Raw genomic sequence first — 23,118 nt, forward strand, 5'->3', positions numbered from 1 at the left:
AGAAAGAGTACTAGATGGAAATAAGAAGACAGGTTTGAGTCCCAGATCTTTTACATATAGCAATGACCTGAGGCAAATCAATCCATTGAATATCAGTTTCTTTATCTATCAAATGAGAGGGGCTTGATTAGACAATATCTAAGGGCCCTTCGTGTATATTTTTCTTTTTTTTTTTTCAGGGCAATGAGGGTTAAGTTTTCTTGCCCAAAGTCACACAGCTAGTAAGTGTAAAGTGTCTGAGGCTGGATTTGAACTCAAGTCATCCTGACTCCAGGGCTGGTGCTCTATCCACTGCGTCACCTAGCTGCCCATAATTTTTTTCTTTTTTTCTTTTTTAGTGTGTATATTTTGAAAGCCTTTTTTATCCTGATTATATTTTTCATCCAAACCAAGAGGCTGTAAAATGTATTTCTGGGTGAATATAGGAATCTAGATATTGCCAGGGCAAATGGGAAATGGAATGCTCTTTTTTTGTTGTTTGTTGTTTGTTTTTGCTTTTTGTGGGGCAATGAGGGTTAAGTGACTTGCCCAGGGTCACACAGCTAGTAAGTGTCTGAGGCTGGATTTGAACTCAGGTCGTCCTGAATCCAGGACCACTGCTTTATCCCCTGTGCCACCTAGCTTCCCTGGAAATGGAATATTCTTGAAGTGAAATCCTTGGTATATGGTACATTCTGTTTTTAGAGATGGAACAATTTAGTTGAAGAGACAAGACATACACATTTACTTAAATGATATATGACAATAAATATCTTTTTTTTTCTTTTTTTTTCCTTTTTTGGTGAGGCAATTGGGGTTAAGTGACTTGCCCAGGGTCACACAGCTAGTGACAATAAATATCTTAAGCAGGAGCAGCTAGGTGGCTCAGTGGATAGAGCACCGGCCCTGGAGTCGGGAGGACCCGAGTTCAAATCTGGCCTCAGACACTTGACACTTACTAGCTGTGTGACCCTGGGCAAGTCACTTAACCCTAATTGCCTCACTAGATAGATAGATAGATAGATAGATAGATAGATAGATAGATAGATAGATAGATAGATAGATAGATAGATGATAGATAGATAGATCTATCAATTGATAAATAAATAAATATCTTAAGCAGTATGGTCAAATAAGTGGTAAAAAATATTTCATTTGGTCTTCCTTCTCTTACCTCCTAAATGTAGGCATTTCCCAATATGTTGCTCTAGTTTATCTTTCCTTTCTCTAAAAACTACCCCTTTGCAATCTCTTTCAAAAAAAGGTCACCACTAATATCTTGTGCAGCTCTAGTCCCACATGACTAACTCTCAGGTAGGTATTTTTCATGAATGCCAACCAGTAATTAAAAGACAGTATGTGAAAATGAATGTCATTATATTTTCTCCTAAACCCTCTCTTACCCATAATGTCCTCATTTCTGCTGATGAAACCATCTTTACCCAATCAGCCCAAGCTCAAAATCTTAGAGCCTTAAAAATCTTAAAAATTTTAAAGGTTACACATTTGGCTCTTCCCTCTTAGGAATTTATTTAGGAATCTATTAGAGTAGTCCTTTTGAGAGATGTGTCTGGACTGGGAAGAATAGTGGAGAGAAGAAAACAGATGTTAGAGAAATTGTGGAGGTAGAATTGATATGGCTTGGAACACAAACATCCTAAATAAATTCCTAAATAGATTCCCTGCCTCTAGTCCATCCCCTTTCCAGTTCATCCTTCAAAGTGATGTCCAACTAATTTTCTTAATATACCAGTCTAAGTATGTCATTCATATGCAAAACCTTCAGTAAATCAAGATCTCAAATGTTCCATTAGAGGTCAGTCTCAAAAAATAGTAAAATTCGCAGAAAGTTCTGTCAAGGAAACTACAATCTCTGATTTGGTGACAAATGACAAGATTCCACAGGGTTTTTTGAGTCAGAAGGGAAGCAAGCAATCACCTAATCAAATCCTTTTAGTTTACAGATGTAAAAATTGAGGCCCAGAGGAATTAAGATGATATAAATAAATGATAGATGGTAGATCACATTTTCCTTGGTGCTCTCTGTTCACAGGACCTTGGACAGCTTATAGCACAGCCTGAGGAATTAGACTTCCCCAGGGATTCCTAAAATAAATGGGAATATAAACCCAGGCACACAGGGAAACCAAACCCCAATAGACATATTATTCTGCAATGAAGAGGCCTAGTCTGGTTTTCTTGCTCTTCCTCTCTCCAAAACACCTTGACCTACCACTACATTATAATGGTTCAGACAAAACATAGGTCAAGAAGATTATGGTCTCCTTCCTTTGATGTGTTGCTTATAGGCAACCTCAGAATGAGGAAGAAGTTGGTGTTCTCTCCTGACAGCAGCCGCTACCCTTCTGCCTCTCTCATCAGTAGCCCTGACTAATCATAAGACCAGAAAGGCCATTGTCCTATGAATTAATATATAAATTATATTAAAGTATAAAATACACAATAAATATAGTCTTTATCCTGAAACTTAACACCATTAACAATCTAGCTCTAACCTGCCTTTCCCACATTATCTCATACTAATCTCCTTCACAAAGTGATTCATTGTTCCATGCCTGAAATGAGGGGAAAAAAAAATTTCTACCCCCATCTCTACTTAACAAAATAATACCCTTCCTTAAAGATCCAAATCAGGTGTCATTTATTCCATGGAGTTCTCCTTGATCTGCCCAGTTGGAAGTATTCTATCCCCCTTCAAATTTCATTTTTGTCCTTAATACTTTGGATACCTTTACACCATTGTTACTTCCCAACCATTCTCTCCCCAATAGAATCTATTCTTCTAACAGAGTACAGCTAAGCAAAACAAACCACTTTGCCATGATGTGCCATGTCATATCCAACTATTGTAACATATCTAACAACACATATTTCATTTTCTAACAATAGCCTAGCCCTCTGCTGAGAGGAGGAAGGGTTTTTTCAAAACCAGTACTCTAAAGTAAAGATCTGGTGCATCTTTTCGTCATGTTTTCTTCTTTTTTTGAGGTAATTTTGTAGAATCTTTTTATTACACTCTACATTAATTCATACAAATCATACTTATAAGTTCATGAAAATAGTTTCTTTCAATCCTAACTATTCATTCTTTCTTGCAACAAAATAATATTCCATTATATTCATATGCCAAAATTTGTTCAACCATTCTTGTATTGAGGGGAACTTACTTTGCTTCCTGTTCTTCCTTAACTCCACAAAAGTGTTCATTAAGCATGCCTGACTCTCCACAACCCTTCCAGAATTTACCATTTTCAACTTTTGTCTTTGTCAGTTTTTGAAGTTAATAGATATAAAGATGTTTTAATTATCATTTCTCTTATTATTAATGATATGGGCATTCTCTTATTTCGTTGTTGGTAATTTGCATTTGTTCTTTCAAAAACTGCCGATTTCTATTATTTGACCTTTTATCAATTTGATATTATATTAGCCCCCTATACTCTTTGCTGGGACATTTTTGGTTGAAATTTTTAAAAAACTGTGCAATTTTTTAAATTTCAAAAATTTTAAAAATTGTGGAAATTTTTACAAAAATCAATAGCTTCCATTTTTCAAGCTGCAATAATTTTGTTCATTTGAAAGCTTTTTCAAATTTAGATAATCCATTTGAAACAATGTGGTGTACTAGATAGATAACTGGTCTTAGAATCAGTAAGATATGGATCTGAGTGCCATCTATGACACATGCTAGCTGTGTGATGCCAGTCAAGTAATTTGATCAGTCTATGTTGTAAGACACTTTTAAAGACAGTAAGTTACAGAGAAGGTCCTTGTCTTTCTTGGTAGATGAAATTACTTATTGGGAATTCCCTGTGTATATGAAGTCACAGGTTTGGTTTTTAAATAATATATCACTACTATCCCTTATGTGGTTAAGAATTTTAACACCAACTGGTGCTGGGTGAGGTGAGCTGAACCAGGAGAACATCATATACAGTAACAGCAATGTCGTACGATGATCAACTGTGGTAAACTTGACTCTTCTCAGCAATGCAGTGATCTGGGACAATTCCAAAGGACTCATCACAGAGAATGCTCTCACATCCAGAAAAGAGAACTGTGGATTCTGAATGCAGATTGGACCATACTGTTTTCATTTTTTTGTTGTTTTTTTTTTCTTTTTTGAGGTTTTTCCCTTTTGTTCTTATTCTTCTTTCATAGTATGACTAATGCAGAAATGTGTTTGATGCTATTGTACATAGGTAGCCTATATCAGTTGTTTTCTGCCTTGGGGAGGGATGAGGGAAGGGAAGCAGGGAGAGAAATTTGGAACTGAAAATCTTATGAAAATGTGTGTTGGAAACTATTTTTGCATGTAACTGGAAAATAATAAAATACTTTTGTTAAATAAAAAAAGAATCTTACCACCAGTCATAGTTGACCCTTAAAATTTTCAAAGGATTTCGGACATCTCCTGTACATGTGACTCAATCTATCTTATATCATTATTATTTCTGTACAGGTCTAACCCCCAATATTTGACTATTTGGCTTCCTAAGAATTTTCTCATCAATATTCTCAGTGCCTCACACAAACTTGGTAATTAACAAATATGGGTTGAAATGAATAACTTGGAGGTAGAGGGTAAGAAAGTTTTTGCATATGAACTCTAACCCCTTTTTCCTTCCTTGGACCTAGGTTGGATGCATTCAGGGTACCCTATCATGGGTCACCTGGATATAGTAAATGCCCTACTCTCTGAGCACAATATAAGGAAATATGGCTTGTGGGGTCCCCTCCATGAGATGGGTCATAACCAACAACGTAATGACTTGGAGTTCCCTCCACATACCACTGAAGCCACCTGCAACATCTGGACTGTCTATGTACATGAGACAGTTTTGAACATCTCCCGGAATGATACACACCCTGCATTGAGGCCCAAAGAACGGCAAAACAGATTGAAAGATTATCAGACAAAAGGAGCTTCCTTGTCAAGGTGGTATGGTTGGACAGCCCTGGAGACATATCTGCAGGTACTAGATGTGGCTGGAGGTTACAGGATAGGAGATAGAGAACCCTCAGTGGAGGGAATAACCGCATATTTGTGGATAATTTTGATTCTCTTGGGAGATTTCTCCTTTACCCACCCAATTAAGTCATGGAAATGATATTTAGTCTGGTACAAGTATGAATCTGTTATGTGTTGCTGCCTCCTTCTCTGTGCCTCTGAAACTAATGTCCCTACCCCCTGAATCCCAAACACATGAGATGTATAATTGAATAGGTGAAAAGTAGTTGGAAAAGTGGGAGGTAGAGGAAGAGTGCAGGTCAGGGAGAGGTAGAATATGTAGGTAGAATAAAAATATCTGATGAGTGCCAGGGTTATATAGTGAATATAAAAACTGAACTTCTAGTCAGGAAGACCAAAGTTCAAGTCCTGCTTCTCACCCCTCATCAAGCAATGTGACCCTAAACAAGTTGCTTAATCTTTCAGTGCCCCCAGTGTAATATTTAAAACTATAAACTGAAGAAGAGTTGAAGATTTGCTTTATAATTAGACAAATTAGTTAATTAAAAATCTCCTGGGGGCAGCTAGGTGGCGCAGTGGATAGAGCACCAGCCCTGGAGTCAGGAGGACTTGAGTTCAAATCCGGCCTCAGACACTTAACACTTACTAGCTGTGTGACCCTGGGCAAGTCACTTAACCCCAATTGCCTCACTAAAACCAAAAAAAAAAAAATCTCCTGAAACTTTTTTAGAAATTTTACTTCCTTACTTGTCCTTCAAATATGAGAAAGTATCAGTTCTATTATATAGCAAATATTTTAACAGTTATCCCTGGTCATGAAGTCAGTGACCTTATTATTTTAATAATAGATATTTTTCTTTAAAGTTTTGAGTTCCAAAATTTATCCCTCCTTCCCTCCCTCCCTTTCCCCTCCCTGAGGCAGTAAGCAAGGAGATATAGATTATACATATGTAATTATATAAAACATTATCATATTAGTTATTTTGTAAAAGAAAACTTGAATAAAAGGGGAAAATGAAAGAAAATGAAAATTAGCATTCTTCAGTCTGTGTTCAATCAATATCATTTCTTTGGAGATGGATAGTATGTTTCATCAATAGTTCTTTGGGATTGTCTTGGATCATTGTATTGCTGAGGATAGTCAAGTCATTCACAGTTCTTCATCAAACAATATTGCTGTCTATGTGCACAATGTCCTCCTGGCTTTGCTCACTTCACTATACATCAGTTCATACAAATCTTTCCAGGCCTTTCTGAAATCATCCTACTTGTAATTTCTTATAGCACAATAATATTCCATTGCCATCATGTACCACAGCTTGTTTAGAGACATTCCCCAATTGATGGGCATTCCTTTGATTTCCAATTCTTAGCCAGCACAAAAAGAGCTGCTATAAATATTTTTGTACAGATAGGTCTTTTTCTCTTTTGGGGGATGTCTTTGGGATATAAACCTAGTAGTGGTATTGCTAGATCAAAGGGTATGCACAGTTTTATAGCCCTATGGACATAGTACATTGACTTTATTTTGCAATGCTTCAGTTTCCACATTATTATGTGACTTCTCTGGAGGTCTTCATAGAGATAGGCCAGAAAGAAACCTGATCTGGCCTGCTCCAGAGAGTTGTCAAGAAAATTTCAGTGATGGTCCTAGAGACCCCAGTGAGGGGAGTCTACTGAATACACTAAAAATAGCACTGGATTTATAGTCATGGGACCAAGGTTTGAATCATAGTTTGCTCAGTTAGTACCTGCTTGATCTTGGAAAAGTCATTTAAGCTCTATAGGCTTCAGTTTCCTCATCCATAAAATGAAGTTTCCTCTAAAGTCCTTTAGAGCTATATTTCTGTGATGCTATGAATGAGATAATCCTGAGGACACACCATGATGGCTATGGTCACCTTAGAGTCCAGGAGTCAAGTACAGAGCAGAGTACATTCAGAGTACATCACCTGACAAAAGCAATAGGATATATAATATAAACAAAGACTTATAGGAAATATTATTGTTGGCTGGTTAGCATATTCTCTTCTTAGTAAGGAAAACTATTTGGAAAAACAAATTAAGATGGCTCAATGAACTCAATAAGAGAAAAAGAAATTGGATGTCTTCAAAGGATATTTTCATGTAAGCCACCCTTTTCCACTCAAGTTTATATATCTTCATATAAAATATATACCTGTAGAGAGATATATATGCACACAGATATATCTCACTATGCATATACATCTCTCATTACATATATGTGTGGATAGATAAACAGACAGACAAAATAGAGAGAAAGAGAGACAGAGACAGAGACAGAGACAGAGACAGAGACAGAGACAGACAGACAGAGACTCGCCAATATACCAGATGTTCATATAGTCAGGTCAGGAGACATTCTTCCACTCTGCTGTAGACAAGGCTAGAGACATGCACAAAGTATCTCTCCAGGGTCACCTTTTCAATATTCCAATTTCTCCCAATATTCTCAACACCTTTACCATCACAAATTCTATATCAGATTGCCTTAAGAACTATTTTCTGAAACTGCTATCCACTCCCAGAGAGAGAACAGATGAACTCTGAATGCAGATTAAAGCTTACTTGTTTTTACTTTCTTTATTTTTATTGTTTCATTTTGTTTTTTTTTCCAATATGGCTAATGTTGAAATATGTTCTGCATGACTTTACATGTATAATCTATATCAAATTACTTGCCTCCTCAAAGAAGGGAGTGGGGAAACTCAAAAAATTTTTGAATCATTCTTTAAAAAAAAATTACACGTAATTGGGAAATAATTAATTAAATAAAAATCATTTTAAAAATTATTTCCTGAGAATTGTTCCATCACTGATCTATGAATTTCCTTAAGTCCAAACACAACTGTGACCCCCATGCCTTGAATGCTCCCTCCTTCTCATACTCCTCAACCCATCAAATTTTTATGAAGATTGAGTTTCGGGGGGGGGAGGGAAGGGAGGAAGCAATAAAAGATGTCACTTGTATTGAAAACCAGTCTTCGGCACTGGAAATTCTCTTTCACATGGATTTCAGGGTTCTAAGAACATTTATCTAGGCATTGCTTCATTGTGCATAGGAAGGATGGAAACATTGGTCAAGGGAAAAAGAAGCTCATAACTAAAACCAAAATGAATTCAACAATATCTATGTACTGAATTGCCTGTGGGGAACTAAATACTTCATCCTGCTCTCTTTTCCTCTCAGCTGCAGGAAGCCTTTGGCTGGGAGTCTTTGACTGAAGTCTTCAAAACATTTCAACATATGTCTGGGGTGCCAAAGGACAATGAAAGCAAAATGAACATGTGGGTGACAAAATTCTCTGAGCAGGTACAGAAGAATCTGGCTCCTTTCTTTAAGGCCTGGGGCTGGCCTGTTCATAAGGAGGTGGCTAATGCTGTGAGCTACCTGCCTGAGTGGAAGGAGAACCCCATGAAAATATATTGCCAGGAGAATTAAGGAAAGGCCAGCAAGCTTGGGATGTGCCCATAAAGGGATACCCCTAAAGCTCCAATTTCTAATTCTTTGCCTTTAGATCTTCAGTCTCATGTGAAACCAAATTGCTGCAGAGAACAAGAAAACAGGCAGTTTTTTTGAAGATAAAGGCTCAAGATATAGTCCAAAATATCAACCAAGATTTTTCTCAATAGATATTTGGGTGGCTTACATGGACTATCCACCAAATTCCTTTCTGATACGTGGTCTGGGTATTCAATAAGTAAAAAGACTGGTTATGATTGAGAACCATCAGCTGTATTTCACTGGAACAGATGACTTTAAGAGATCTGAGCATTCTGTCTGGACATTTCTTTTTTATAAAGAGATCAGGTGAGAGTCCCAAACTGAGATGCCAATTTAGTGTAAAAAAACTTTACCTGTCTTTTTATCTTAAGTAGTTTGTCCCCAAATTCCACCACCTTCTACCTTGTCACATAAAGTGGTAGTTCTCACAGAAATACTTTAAGTGACACTTTGACCTCTGATGTCCCTTCCAAATGAAGTCCTCAAAAGGGTTGTGCTATGACCTGATGTGTGAAGAAGACTAGATATAGACCCTTTAACAACAATTCTTTGAATTCAATTTATGTTGCAGGGAATGATATCCTATACAAGTGAGAGGTCTTTGCCATTAGACTGGAAAAGAATTAATTTAACCTTTCTCAGGCAGGTCCCACATCAATGAAGCTTTCTTGAACGCAGAGAGGAAGAGAATGTTTATCACTTCCTACCTTATAGCATACCTACTTGTTTCTACATAGCACATTTTCCCTGGCTGTGTCCCATGCCTCAAATATTCCTTCTCCTCCACTCTGTATCCTGGATTCCCTGGCTTCCTTGAAGTCTAAGGTAAAGTTCTATCTTCCATTAGAAGCCTTTCCCAATCTTCCTTAATTCTAGTTCCTTCCCTCTTTTGATTATTTCCAATTCCTTCTATAGACAAGTTTCCAATTGTTTGTAGACTGGTGTTTGCATGTTGATTCCCTCATTAGACCTTGAGCTCCTTGAAGGCAGAGACTGTCTTTTTACCTTTATTTATATGCTCAGCAGTTAACACAGTGCTTGTGCATTGCAGGTACTTAATAAAAGCATATTCACTGACGACCCTCTATACTCTATGGCTGACCATTGTGGGAAACCACAATAATTGCAGGTTCAAAATTGTGGGTGAACCACAGGGCGATAGATTAATGCATAGTGACTATATGTAAAATGCAGCCTATAACCAATAAGGTCTAGTACAAACAGAATCACCTACTTCTTTTCTTCTCAGGTTCTTCTATAAAATAAGAGGGTAGGGCTCTATAACCTCTAAGGCCCTTCCAACTGTAAATTTAAATCTTAAATGTTCTAACAAAATACATAAATAAAAAAGTGGAATGGCTATGAAGAAAGAGTAAGGAATAACCTAGACAGCCATAGTAAAGTACTAGTATGAACAAAATGTTAAAAAATAGAGGAAAGCTTCTATTTAGGATTTATGAGAGAACATAGACAAGACCATTACAGAATGAGAAGGTATGGATGCGCATTGTGCATTGTGCTGGGGTGGAGATGGGTTGCCGATATCAATAAAATCATAAATCTATTCTCTCTATTAGACTTCAAGCTCTTTGATAGCAAGGACTCTTGTTTTTCATTTTTGCATCTATCACCTAGCATGTAACATGTAATGACTAAATTTTTACTGAATTAAAATGAAATTGAGTGATTCTTTAATGCCTCCTTTCCTTGATTCACATTTTTCTCCCAAACTCTCAAGGTCCAGTCCTTTCTTGCGGTTTGTGATAAAATAATGGGATTTAGCAGATACTCAAAGGCCCACCTGGAGATTAATCTAAACTGATTGAATTAAGTAAGAGTGATTGCTGATTATCCTACTTCAAAAGTTAACTAGATTGTAAATCACAACCAGCTAGCCCTTAAGAAGGTAGAGTTCTCAGAAGCTAAAGACTTTGAACTTAACTTGAGACCACCCTCAAGTCCAGTGAACCAGTGGATTTGGATGATGCTAACCAATCAGTTTGAAGCAGTGTGTAAGGACTGCCTCTGCTCCAGACCTATAAAAAGCTTCCACACTCAGTTTTCTGAGGAGTTCATGATTGAAGCAGGCTCATGGCAGAGGACTTGAGGAAGAATCAAACCAGGCTGTAATTCTAGGCTAGGCAGGCATTTTCTTAACTTTCTGAACTCCATGTGAATACTTGGTATGCTTTAATAAATGCTTAATGCCCAAAGACTGGTGATAAAGCTTCTAATTTAAGGAAACCGTACATGTATATTTTAAACATCACAGGTTGAACACAAGAAATCTGTTCTTTTGCCTAAAGATGAGGCAGCTACACCCTAGCTTACCAAGCCTCTTCTTTCTCATACTAATATTCTCAAAAGCATTTCTCTTGGTTCCATACCCTTTCCTAAAACCCCAAATAGCCTCATGACAGACCTATTCACATACACTCTCAAAAGAACTTTAGCACTTGCCATAGTTATAATGAAATCCAAACACTAACTTTTCCCCTCCTTCTCAGCACTCTTTTCCATGCAAAGAGGAGGGGTTCAGAACTATGCCATCCAGGTAATATATCTTTGAGGATTACCTCAGAACCCTCCCAAGATGGTGATATCATTGCCTAGGAGAGGAACACTAGGAATTACAACTGCACAACCTCTCGTGCCAAACTATACGGAAAGAGAAAGCACATTTGACTTTATGCAGCAACCTAGTACTTTGTCTCATATATCCACAACACAGGACTCTTTTTCTCATTCTAAACACAGAATTAGCTCTGAGGGTCCACACTCAGACACTCTCACATTCACTGCCTCATATTCTACTGCTTCTCTGTTAATGCTCAATATTAACTATAATCCATCTGAAAACCTAACCAGAGGTTGGCATTTTAGCCACCACACCAAACTATAACATGGATTGTTTTGGCTTTATTCCTTGAGGGCCAGGTCCATTATGTTTGCACACTCCCTCCAGGGTTCTATACTTTGTGAAGCTTTTGTGAAGAGTCTCTTTTCTCTGTCATTGGCCAGAGCCCCAACTAATTTTGTTCTCTCAATCTCAGGGGTCCAATCACCATGATTTCATTTAACCACTTAACACACATATTAACTTTTCCAGAAGAATATTGAATTCAAAGGTATAGCAAGGGGGCGGCTAGATGGTGCAGAGGATAGAGCACCGGCCCTGGAGTCAGGAGTACCTGAGTTCAAATCTGGCCTCAGACACTTAACACTTACTAGCTGTGTGACCCTGGGCAAGTCACTTTACCCCAATTGCCTCACTAAAAATAAAAAAAGGTATAGCAAGAAAAATCATACAAACATTCCCCCCTATACCTCAGGATCATAATCTTCCCTCTAGCACTCAGTCTTTAAGGAAAATAGGGAGACTGGGTTCACAATTTAACTTAGTTTCTACATAGAATTAGTCCCACCAAATTCAATTCCAATTTTGTCCCTGCCCCACTTCCATGGATGCCCAGGGACTGACTTCTCAGGGATTCCCTACTGGTTTGACTACACCATCTGGCAGGGAAGCATGGACTCCAAGACCACCACAGCTTGAGCTCTTACACCTAGAATGAAAAATGATGAATAAAATATACCAAAAACCCAAGCCTGTATCTTGAGGCCATAAAGCCTAGGAAAAGGGCAAGATGGACTGAAGATCCTTTCCTATTTACTACATGGTGTCCCCAGGTCTAAATAGAGGAGTCCTTCATTTCTGGATGCTATCATAAAGACAGAGACTGTTCCAGTCAGAGAGTTTTAATGACACAGAAAGTTCTGACTCTGCAACCAAGAAAAAGAGGCTGCTCCCAACTATGTGGTAGGCCTATACAGAATGTCCAGAATGACTCACCTTGCATGAGTCCCCCTGTCCTCCTTTTTCCCAGAAGTAGGTCCCTAGCATCTCCCACATGGGTGCCTCCATCTTAGGCAATCTGGCAATGCACCAAACTCCATTACATTATGATAATCAATGTCAAGAAAACATCTCGGGGGCAGCTAGGTGGCGCAGTGGATAGAGCACCGGCCCTGGAGTCAGGAGGACTTGAGTTCAAATCCGGCCTCAGACACCAAACACTTACTAGCTATGTGACCCTGGGCAAGTCACTTAACCCCAATTGCCTCACCCAAAATAAAAAAAAAGAAAAGGAAACATCTCAATAATTTCTTAGGAGGTCATTAACAACTGTGGACAATGGCATGAATTCTGCATCTTCCCTATGCTGCCATTCAATTTCCCGCTACCAGTTTAGAATTCATATTTGCTGTACTGTAGGTACATTAGATAGAGAGATGGCCTTGAAATCAAGAAGACTTGGCATTAAGTCCTGACACTGACATGTACTGGCTGGACGACCCTGGACAAGTCATTCAATGATTCAGCATTGTATGAACTTTTTAGTTTCAGGGCACATAGTTATCTGTAGGAGTTACCTTATTAGATATTACTTATATGAAAGAAATCATGAGTAAAAAAAACAAAAAAATCCACTAAAACCTAATTCTGAGGGACTGAAAAAATAGATCATTGGTGGGAAGACAACAGTAAATCTGAATTCTAAACTGGGAGTGGGAGTGGGAGTGGAGCCAAGATGACAGAGGAAATATTGTAAGTTTCAGAGCTCAACACACCATCTGTCCACATACCTCCAAACAATGCCATAAGACAATTCCTGGAGCAGCAGAATCCACAAGAAAACCGAGTGAGGTCGTGTTCTAGCCAAAGATGACTTAAAAGGGTAGCAAGGAAGGTTTGCTGTCCCAGGCCAAGAGGGGAGCTCAGCTGCAGGTTGCAGATCCAGCCCCAGGCAGGCCACACCTCCAGAGCCTCAAAATCATCAGTGTCAACAGCTACTTCTGGAACTCAGTTCACAGATGAGTGAGGGGATCCAGTGGTTGCCCTGGGAGGAAATAGTAGGGGTCTCTACTGGAGCAGAGGCAAAGAGCCCAGGTTCTGAATCAGGAAGCAGACTTGAGTGGTAGTGACCCAGTGGGTATGGGGCATAGGTACACCAAGCTTACAACCACAGTAAATAAGATATCTGCTTCCAGGTAAGAGAGCAAATAGGCCCATGGTTACTTAGGTAGATCAAAATACACCCTTAGAAGAAGATAACAAAGTCAAAGATCCTACATCTAAAACTTCCAAGAAAATTATGAATTGGTTTGAGGCCATTGAAGTGCTTAAAAAGGACTTTAAAGATAAAGTAAGAAAGATAGAGGGAAAAATAAGAGAGGTAGAGGAAAAAATGGAAAGAGAAATGAGAGTGATGCAGGAGGGTCACAAAAAAAGGTCAACAGCTTGAAAAGTCATATTGGCCAAATGGAAAGGGAGATACAAAAGCCCTCTGAAGAAAATCATTGCTTAAAAAATTAGGATTGAGCAAATAGAAGCTAATGACTTTATGAGAAATCAAGACACAATAAAGCAAATCGAAGTGAATAAAAAATAGAGGGCAATGTGTAATATCTCCTGGGGGGGAAAAAAAAACAGCTTACCTGGAAAAGAGATCCAGGAGAGATCATTTGAAAATTATTGGACTATGTGAAAACCATGATCAAAGAAAGAGCTTAGACATCATCTTCCAGGAAATTGTGGTACATGAATGTAATGGAATACTATTGTGCTATAAGAAATGATGAGCAGGTAGATTTCAGAAAAACCTGGAAAGACTCAAGTGGACTGATGCTGAGTGAAGTGAGCGGAACCAGGAGAACATTATACACAGTAAAGCAACATTGCATAATAATAAACTGTAATAGACTTGGCTCTTCTCAGCAATACAATGATCCAAGACACTTCTAAAGGACTAATGATGGAAAGTGCTCTCTACATGTAGAAAAAGAACTGTGGAATCTGAATGCAGATTGAACTATAGTATTTTCACTTTGGGTTTTTTCCTTCCTTCATGTTTTTTTTTCCTTTTGCAACATGGCTAATGTGAAAATACGTTTAACGTTATTGTGCATATATAACCTATATCAGATTGATTATCTTGTGAAGGGGGGAGGGAAGTGAGGAAGGGGAAAAATGGAACTCAAAACCTTATAAAAACATTTTTTTCCTTTTGCAGGGCAATGAGAGTTAAGTGACTTAACCCAGAGTCACACAGCTAGTGTCAAGTGTCTGAGGCCACATTTGAACTCAGGTCCTCTTGAATCTAGGGCCAGTGCTCTATCCACTGCACCACCTAGCTGCCCCTATAAAAAGAAATTTTGAAAACTGTCTTTACATGTAACTGGAAAAAATAAAATACTATTAAGATTTAAAAAAAAAAAAGAAAAATGTATTGGAACTAAGAGGAAAACATAAACTTCTTAGACAGGGAGAGAAAAGCCTGAGCCAAAATTAGGCAGGACTTAAGTCAATGGAAGCAGTCTATAAGACAATAATGATAGATAACACTGATTTATAGTTCACTATTTACGAAGTATTTTCCTACCAATAATTCTTATGGGATTAAGAGGGAGTAAGAGTACCAAGGAATTTCCTAAACTGAACTTTGTACCAGCTTTTTTGTGACTGGAAATACCTCCATATACCTGGTAGCTCTACTGTCAAACTCCTCTAATATTCGATTCTCTTTGGATACTTGCCTTGCCCTAGGTGGGCTGTGGAGTTTCTCTGTGTCATGGCTACAGAGCTCCTCCCAAATAGATTTACTCTGTATCTAGATGAGCCCCAAACAAACAAACATTTACTATTTGGTTTTTTGTGTGTTTTTTTGGTGAGGCAATTGGGATTAAGTGACTTGCCCAGGGTCACACAGCTAGTGAGTGTCAAGTGTCTGAGGCCAGATTTGAACTCAGGTATTCCTGACTCCAGGGCCAGTGCTCTATTCACTGCACCACCTAGCTGCCCCAAATATTTAGTATTTGATAGAAGCTTGGTTTCACATGATAGAAAGCATAATAGAATCACAGAATCTTAACCTGGAAGATACTTTAAAGGTTATCCAGTTCAGTCTCTTCTACCACAAGCAGAATCTCTCCATTAACTTCCCTGGCAGAAAGCCATGAATTCTCTTGTTAAATGTTTTCAATAATGCAGAAATATGTTTAATGTGATTGTACATATGTAACTTATATTGCTTGCTGTCTTGTGGAGGGGGGAGGGAAAAATTTGAAACTAGAAATCTTATAAAAACAAATGTTGAAAATTATCTCTACATTAACTAGAAAATAATAAAATACTTTTATGATAAAAAAAATGTTTTCAATAGGAGGCAGCTAGGTGGTACAGTGATAAAGCAGTGGCCCTGGATTCAGCAGGACCTGAGTTCAGATCTGGCCTCAGATACTTGACATTTACTAGCTCTGTGTCCCTGGACAAGTCACTTAAACGTCATTGCCCCATCCCCCCCCCAAAAAAATGCTTTCAATAATGGAGAACATGATATTTTAAGACAACTCTTGCTGTTTGAAAATGCTTGACTTGGGGCAGCTAGGTGGTGCAATAGATAAAGCAATGGCCCTGGATTCAGGAGGACCTGAGTTCAAATTCGGCCTCAGACAATTGACATGTTTTAGCTGTGTGACCCTGGTCAAGTCACTTAACCTTCATTGCCCTGTCAAAAAAACCCCACAAAACAAAACCTGAAAATGCTTGACTATTATGTTTAGCTAAAAATGAACTTCCTACAACTTTCACACATTGGCTGTACAGCTAACATATTAACCACAGAATGCCTAAACTTTTCCCAGATGATTCATAAAATATTTGAAGATATTTTTCATGTCCCCACTTAGTCTCCTTGATCCTTCCCAGCAGAGGGCATAGTTTTGAGTCCCCTTATGTATTTGTGCACTTATTCATTCACTCCAAGAACATGTAGTAATCAGCTCCTGGGTGCCAAAGAAGATGTAATAGACAATTAAGGCATGGCCCCTGCACTCATGGAGTTTGCATTCTAGGAAGAAGACATGACTCACACACAATTGATCATAACATGAAATATAACATGTGAAGCATGTAATAGAAGTGCAAACTGATCTTTATATCCAATAAAGGGAGAATCATATCTGATTTTATTATATATATTCATAATTTCTATGCCATTAGGATCTATTAATTATATGGTATGTTGATTATGATCTAATTTTAAGTAATTACATTCCTCTCATTGTAACTGAGTAAAACTGTGAGCTCCTTGAGATCAGGGACTATTTTTTGTCTTTCTTTTTGTCCCCAGCACTTAACATAGTGCTTGGCACAGAGGAACCCCTTAATAAATGTTCCCGACTTGATTTAGGCCATTGTGTCAAAACCAGTGGTTGGGCAGTACAGAGAGATTCATTCATGTATCCATGAAATATAGTATCACTTTTTTCTGGGTCCCCTAGTTTGTCAGGATTCTCATTTAAAAGACAATACCCAAAAGTAAATAAAATACTAGGGTTATTATCTGAAAATAACAAACTAATTGAATTCCATTTTCTGAAAAACCAAATACCTATTACTATTGCTTATTTGTACTGAGCTTTGCAATCCACTAAAACTACTTTCTTTGAAGGATCCCTGAATTACAGTACATTCAAATATGAAAAGACCTTAGACACAATTATTCTAGCCCTTTTTTAGGCATACTAAAATATCATATAACCTATCTGGTAGGAACAATAGTTAAGTAACAATTATGTAAGAGACTCTAAAGAACAGGATTTTTGTGAATTCCTGGGTTTTCTGATTGAATTATCCATATTCAAAGTGATGAGAAGTATTCTATTTATAGGTTTCTATGTCTTTAGATTTGATTTGGGTTTTTTCCTCTTATGGCAGAGGGAAGGAGTTGTATAAAGGGGCATGTCTAGAAACAAATTCCATGTGTTGGTTTTTAACTGCATCCCCCAGGTGGCTGTGTTTGACTTCACAGCCTGAGTATCCTCTAAGCCAGGATCTTTGGGAAAATTTAAGGAAAGGCTTGTAGAGGGTGAAAAGGAAAAAAGAGGAGAGTGGATGCCAGCCACTGAACCATGACTAAGTGAGTGTGGGATATAGAAGCAATTGTAGCATGTTTCAAATGAAACGCTAGTTGATAATCGGAGACATTCTTCTGAGTGCTATGGCAAGAGAAAATCATGTTGGAACTATACCAAGATGCCAGCATTCCCAAGATTTTCTACTTCAGTAAGATGAATTAGGAAGTTCCCCAACAGTGTTACCAGTGCTTGCTCATCAACAACATGAGTTTGAACTAATGTTACTGTTCCTGCTAGGTTGGGAAATAGAGGGAGATTCATGGAGATGAGGAGAATTACAACTGACAAGAGATATTTGGTAGGGGTAGCCATATGTTATGGGTCCCAAAAGTGTGATTGCTTGAAGTCAGAGTCTTTGATTTATGTTTCTACCCTGTTCTCACTAAATGACTCTTACTAATGATTTTCTATGGTTTGCTCTGTCAAATACAGTGGATGAGAACTAGACACAGTGATTTCAATACCTATAACTAAAACAGCCTCCCCAAATCTAAAAAGTAGTGAGAATTTCCAAAGTAGTATAGAGGTCACTTGAGGTCATGCGATATAGTAAGGCAGTTAGTTGGTACAATACATACAGCACTGGGGCTAGTCAGGAAGGCCTGTGTTCAAATCCAACCTCAGATATTTACTGACCTTGTGCAACCTTGAGCAAGTCACAACCTCTGCTTGTCTCAGGATCCTAAACTCTAGAATGGGAATAATAATAGTATTTCCTCCCAGGATTGTTGTGAGGATCAAATCATATAGTATTTGGAAGGCCCTGGCCAATAGAAGGTGCTATATAAATGCCTGGATTATTATTGCTATTATTATTATAGTACTACAATTAAATAATTACTTAACTATGGGAGTAGTATCATTATGGGTGGAAGTATCACAAGTAATCTATGTCATTCTTTATATGGATGATATGGAAATTGGAACTTTGATATAGAAAGTCAAGTTAGTCATTTTAAATTTGCTTTTCAAAAACACAATATTTTATTTTCTCCCAATTACATGTTAAACATTTTTCAACTTTTTTTTTTAAGTTTTGTGTTGCAAAATCTCTCCTGCTCCCTTCCTTCCTCCCTTCCCTCTCCCCTCCCTGAGAGGGTAAGCAATTATATAAAACATTTTCACATCAGTAATTTTTTACAAGAAGAGTCAAATTTTTTAAAAGAATGAAAGAAAAAATATTCCATACATGATTCCATCTATATTCAGATAGTATCAATTCTTTCTCTGGAAGCAGATAGCATGCCTCATCATGAGTCATTTGGGACTGTCTCTTGGATCATTGTATTGCTGAGAATAGCTGTTATTCATGGTTCTTCATCATGTATTATTGCTGTTTTTATGTGCAATGTTCTCCTGGCTTTACTCACTTCACTTTACATCAGTTCATAGAAGTCTTTCCAGGGTTTTTTTTTTTTCTGAAGTTCATCCTGCTTGTTGTTTCTTTCTTTTTTTTCTTTTCTTTTCTTTTTTGGTGAGGCAATTGGGGTTAAGTGACTTTCCCAGGGTCACACAGCTAGTAAGTGTCAAGTGTCTGAGGCCAGATTTGAACTCAGGTCCTCCTGAATCCAGGGCCGGTGAATCCACTGCGCCACCTAGCTGCCCATGCTTTTCATTTCTTATAGAACAATAATATTGGATCACAATCATATACCACATCTTGTTTAGCCATTCCCCAATTGATGGGCATCCTCTCTATTTCCAATTATTTACCACCACAAAAAGAACTGTTATAAATATTTTTGTACATGTTGGTCTCTTTCCCCTTTTTTTTTTTTTGTTTTTGTTTTTGGTTTTTTGGTTTTTTTTTGGTGAGGCAATTGGGGTTAAGTGACTTGCCTAGGGTCACACAGCTAGTATGTGTAAGTGACTGAAGCCGGATTTGAACTCAGGTCCTCCTGACTCCAGGGCTGGTGCTCTATCTACTGTGCCACCTAGCTGCCCCTCTTTCCCTTTTTTTAATGATCTTTTTGGGATACAGACCTAGAAGTGGTATTGCTGCATAAAAGGGTATGCACAGTTTAATAGCCTTTGGTCATAGCTCCCAATTCATCTCCAGAATGGTTGGATCAGTTCACAACTCCCCCCAAAATGTATTAGTGGGGGGAAGCTAGGTGGCACAGTAAATAAACCACCAGCCCTGGATTCAGGAGGACCTGAGTTCAGATCCGGCCTCAGACACTTGGCATGTTTTAGCTATGTGACCCTAGGCAAGTCATTTAACCCTCCATTGCCTGTCAAAAAATGCATTAGTGTCCCAGTTTCTCCCCAAATCCCCACCGTTTATCATTTTCCTTAAATGTACTCTTTATGTGCTCTGAAAAAAAAGTCAGCTTTCTGGAGTAGGGAAAGAAGGAAGCAGATGCAATGATTGACCATTCCACAGCAAATGATCAGGATCTTTGTCTATGATAGTTTGAACTATAATTCCACACAGGCAGAGAATAAGTCTTTTTTTTTTTTATTTATACATCTCTATTTTATCCTGTTATATTATTTCTGTTTTTATATAGGTTCCCCCATTGACTTATGCTAAAATACATATACACACTTACTCAAACAATATATATTTGTGATGTGAAATATAAAGATAAGGATAAGAAGAATGTGGGTGAGAAGAAATAGCACCTAAAGACTGTGGCAGTGACAACAGGGATATAAATCTGCTAAAATTCTTTGCTAAAGTGGCTAAAATTCAAAACCTCCTTCAGATACATGCTAAATTCTGTGGTTACTAGGTCAAACTGTTTTCTCTCATGATTTCCAATTATTTTCCAAAATATTTTTACCAATACACAGTTCAACTAAAAATGTAATATCTCTTGTGATGTTTAAAATCGATTGTGGGTCCTAACCTGCCCACCCCAGTTTTGGGAGAAACTGGCTAAGATTACTGACAAATTCAGCAAGAGTTTAGGCTTTTAAGGATTTATTAAAGTATATTAGAAGTTAGTGAAGAGAGAGAAGTTGAGAAAGCCACCTTTATTTAGCTATCCACAATTCTATAGAGAACACATGGAATAGATCTTTCTACTCTGTTCTGCCCCTGCCACCACCACACCAAAATCCCAGATGAAAAGAGAGATCCAGCAAGCCAGCCTCAACTTCCTACTTCCTGTCTCCCTCCCCAAAAGGGGAGGTCCTTCAAGCTATTTGGTTGAGAGTGGTCTGTTGATATCATAGTCCATAGCCTCTGAGAACAACACCCTACTCAGGGTCAGCCACGTATTGTCTCAATTTAATCATTCTTAGGTAGGTTCTCAGTCAGTTTCTCAGTCCCACCCAATTCAGTCAATTCCAAATCAATCTTCAGGTGGGGACCCTGGATGACTGCCAAATCCCATTATTTTATCACACACTGCTTTCTTTCTCCAACATTGTCATCTACAAATTTGACAAGCATTTTTTCCATGTATTTTGCAAAGTCATTGATAATGTAAATAGGACAGAGCTAACTATAAAACACTACGCTAGAGATTCATCTTCCAAATTGATCAATTCTCTTTGGTTATAGTAATTAGACTTATGTTTCTTCACACAGTTATTGCAAGAGATTTAGTTGGAAGCACTGCTGGAATCTAGATACACTATTTCTACATCATTTCCATGATCTACCAATCAAGTTACTTTATTAAAAAGGAAATGAGGTGACCTGAGTGAGCCTGTTTTAGCTTCTAGCACTTGCTGTTTACTTAAAAAAAACCAGGGGGGGGGGAAGCTAGGTGGTGCACTGGCCTTGTATTCAGTAGTACCTGAGTTTAAATCCAGCCTCAGACACTTGACATAACTAGCTGTGTGACCCTGGGCAAGTCACTTAACCCTCATTGCCCTGCAAAAATTAAAACAAAAAAACAAAAAACAAAAAAAAACAGGGACTAAGGAAGGACATGGGGGGGCTGGTGGTGCATTTGATAAAGTACAGTCCTAGAATCAGGAAGATTCATCTTCATGAGTTCAAATCCAGCTATATGACCATGGATAAATCACTTAATTTAACACAGTTTGCATATCTGTAAAAATGAGCTGGAGAAGGAAGTGGCAAACCACTCCGGTATCTTTGCCAAGAAAACCCCCAAAAGGGTCACATAGTCAGACATGACTGAAAAATCACTGAAGAAGGAAAAACATGGGGCATGAAACATTGGGGGGGGGGTCATAGATAATACTTCAAAGGCCATAATTCCAGGAAGAAGTCTTAAGGCCTCAAAGGATGGAAGCAAAGAGAGAAATTTGGTAATTTTGCACAGGCATTAGGAGTTAGATCAGGATTTCTTCCCTTAGAATTCTAGAAAGAAAGAAGGGCCTCCATTAGAAGGACATATAGTAAATATTGTTGAGCATAAGGACTATGGGAACTGGTTAGTGTTGCCAACCAGAAAACCTATGGGATGTTTGTACCTATTGTTTCTTTGTCCGAGTTCTCTGCTCCCTCACCATGTCTCTTCTTCCTGCCTCTTAGCCTCTCCTTTTGTTCCTGTAATTTCTCAGTAACAATCTGTCTAGAATCTATTATTCCAAGCTGGAAATTCCCAGTTTCCTAACTGATTGGTGCCCTCTATAGCTTTGTCCTCAAGAGTGGGAGACTAATCAGATCTTGAATAATTTCTTGATCTTGAATCTTGAATCTTGAGTAACTCTAAGAAGCTGCCGGAATCCCCAAAGCCCTCTAAGCTGCCCTGAACATGGACTCAGGAGTCCTGATGCATTGAGGGTTCCCTCCCTTATGCAGCCTGGAGACTATGATGTTTGAGGTTCCCTGGCAACACTCCTGGTGGTATCCCTTCTTTGCCCCAATTTAGGGGTCATAGAATCATAATTATAGAAGTAGAAAGGATGTCTGACTGACACATTTTATAGATGAGATAGCTTCCTCATTTTTTTTCCTTTTTTTGAAAAGCAAGTCCAGGGAAGATGAAGTAATGACCCAAGGTCACAGGTAGGATTTCAATCCAGGTACTCTGACACCAGTCTTTCTGCTAAACCTCACAGCTCATTCCCATTTTGAGGAAAGACAGAAAGATGTGAGGAGAACTCTTTGCCCCAGATGCAGGTTTGCTGAGTTTTAGAGCTAGTAGATATAGAAATCTCCATGAAAACTACCTATGAGGGAATGAATGGGTTCTTATTCCCACCTGGACTCCCCAAGGACACATTCTATATTTCAGGGTCATACTTACAATCACAAATTATTCATCTGGGCTTTAATTAGGTCTTTGCCTCTGCTTTCTCTTGGGTTCCTCTATCTGGGTCTGGGCCTGGATCTGGGTGTCTCTGTCTCTCTGTGTCTGTGTGTGTGTGTGTGTGTGTGTGTGTGTGTGTGTGTCTCTCTCTCTCTCTCTTGATCCCTCCCTCCCTCCTATTTCTTTCTTTCTCTTCCTATTCCCCCCAACTCCTTTTCACACATTCAAGGTTACAGGGCAGACAGTAGCCACTAAATCACACTAAACAAGGCCCCAGATACCAGTTTGCAGGTTGCACCAAAACTTTTTTTTTTTAATTAAACCCCTGGTGACTAGAAGAGTAGTAATGAGCACTCAGAGCCTGGGATGAACAAACCAGCCTGATTCCTGCCAAATGACCCTTCCATGGCTGACAGCATAGCAGGCATAGTCTAGAGTCTAAAAAGTCAACCTGAGGCAGA

At 38.4% G+C, this 23,118-nt stretch overlaps 1 protein-coding gene across 1 annotated transcript in view; it reads left to right on the top strand.

Moving 5' to 3' along the window:
- LOC122728752 (TRPM8 channel-associated factor 2-like) overlaps positions 1 to 8,435 on the top strand; it is a 47,816-nt gene extending 39,381 nt beyond the window's left edge. Inside the window, exons 7-8 of the mRNA XM_043967534.1 lie at positions 4,639 to 4,976; positions 8,184 to 8,435. Coding sequence (XP_043823469.1) covers positions 4,639 to 4,976; positions 8,184 to 8,435 — 590 coding nt within the window. The remainder of the gene's footprint in view (positions 1 to 4,638; positions 4,977 to 8,183) is intronic.
- Positions 8,436 to 23,118: the final 14,683 nt, after the last annotated feature.

Source organism: Dromiciops gliroides, chromosome 5 (assembly GCF_019393635.1).
Source record: "Dromiciops gliroides isolate mDroGli1 chromosome 5, mDroGli1.pri, whole genome shotgun sequence".
Lineage (NCBI taxonomy): Eukaryota > Metazoa > Chordata > Mammalia > Microbiotheria > Microbiotheriidae > Dromiciops > Dromiciops gliroides.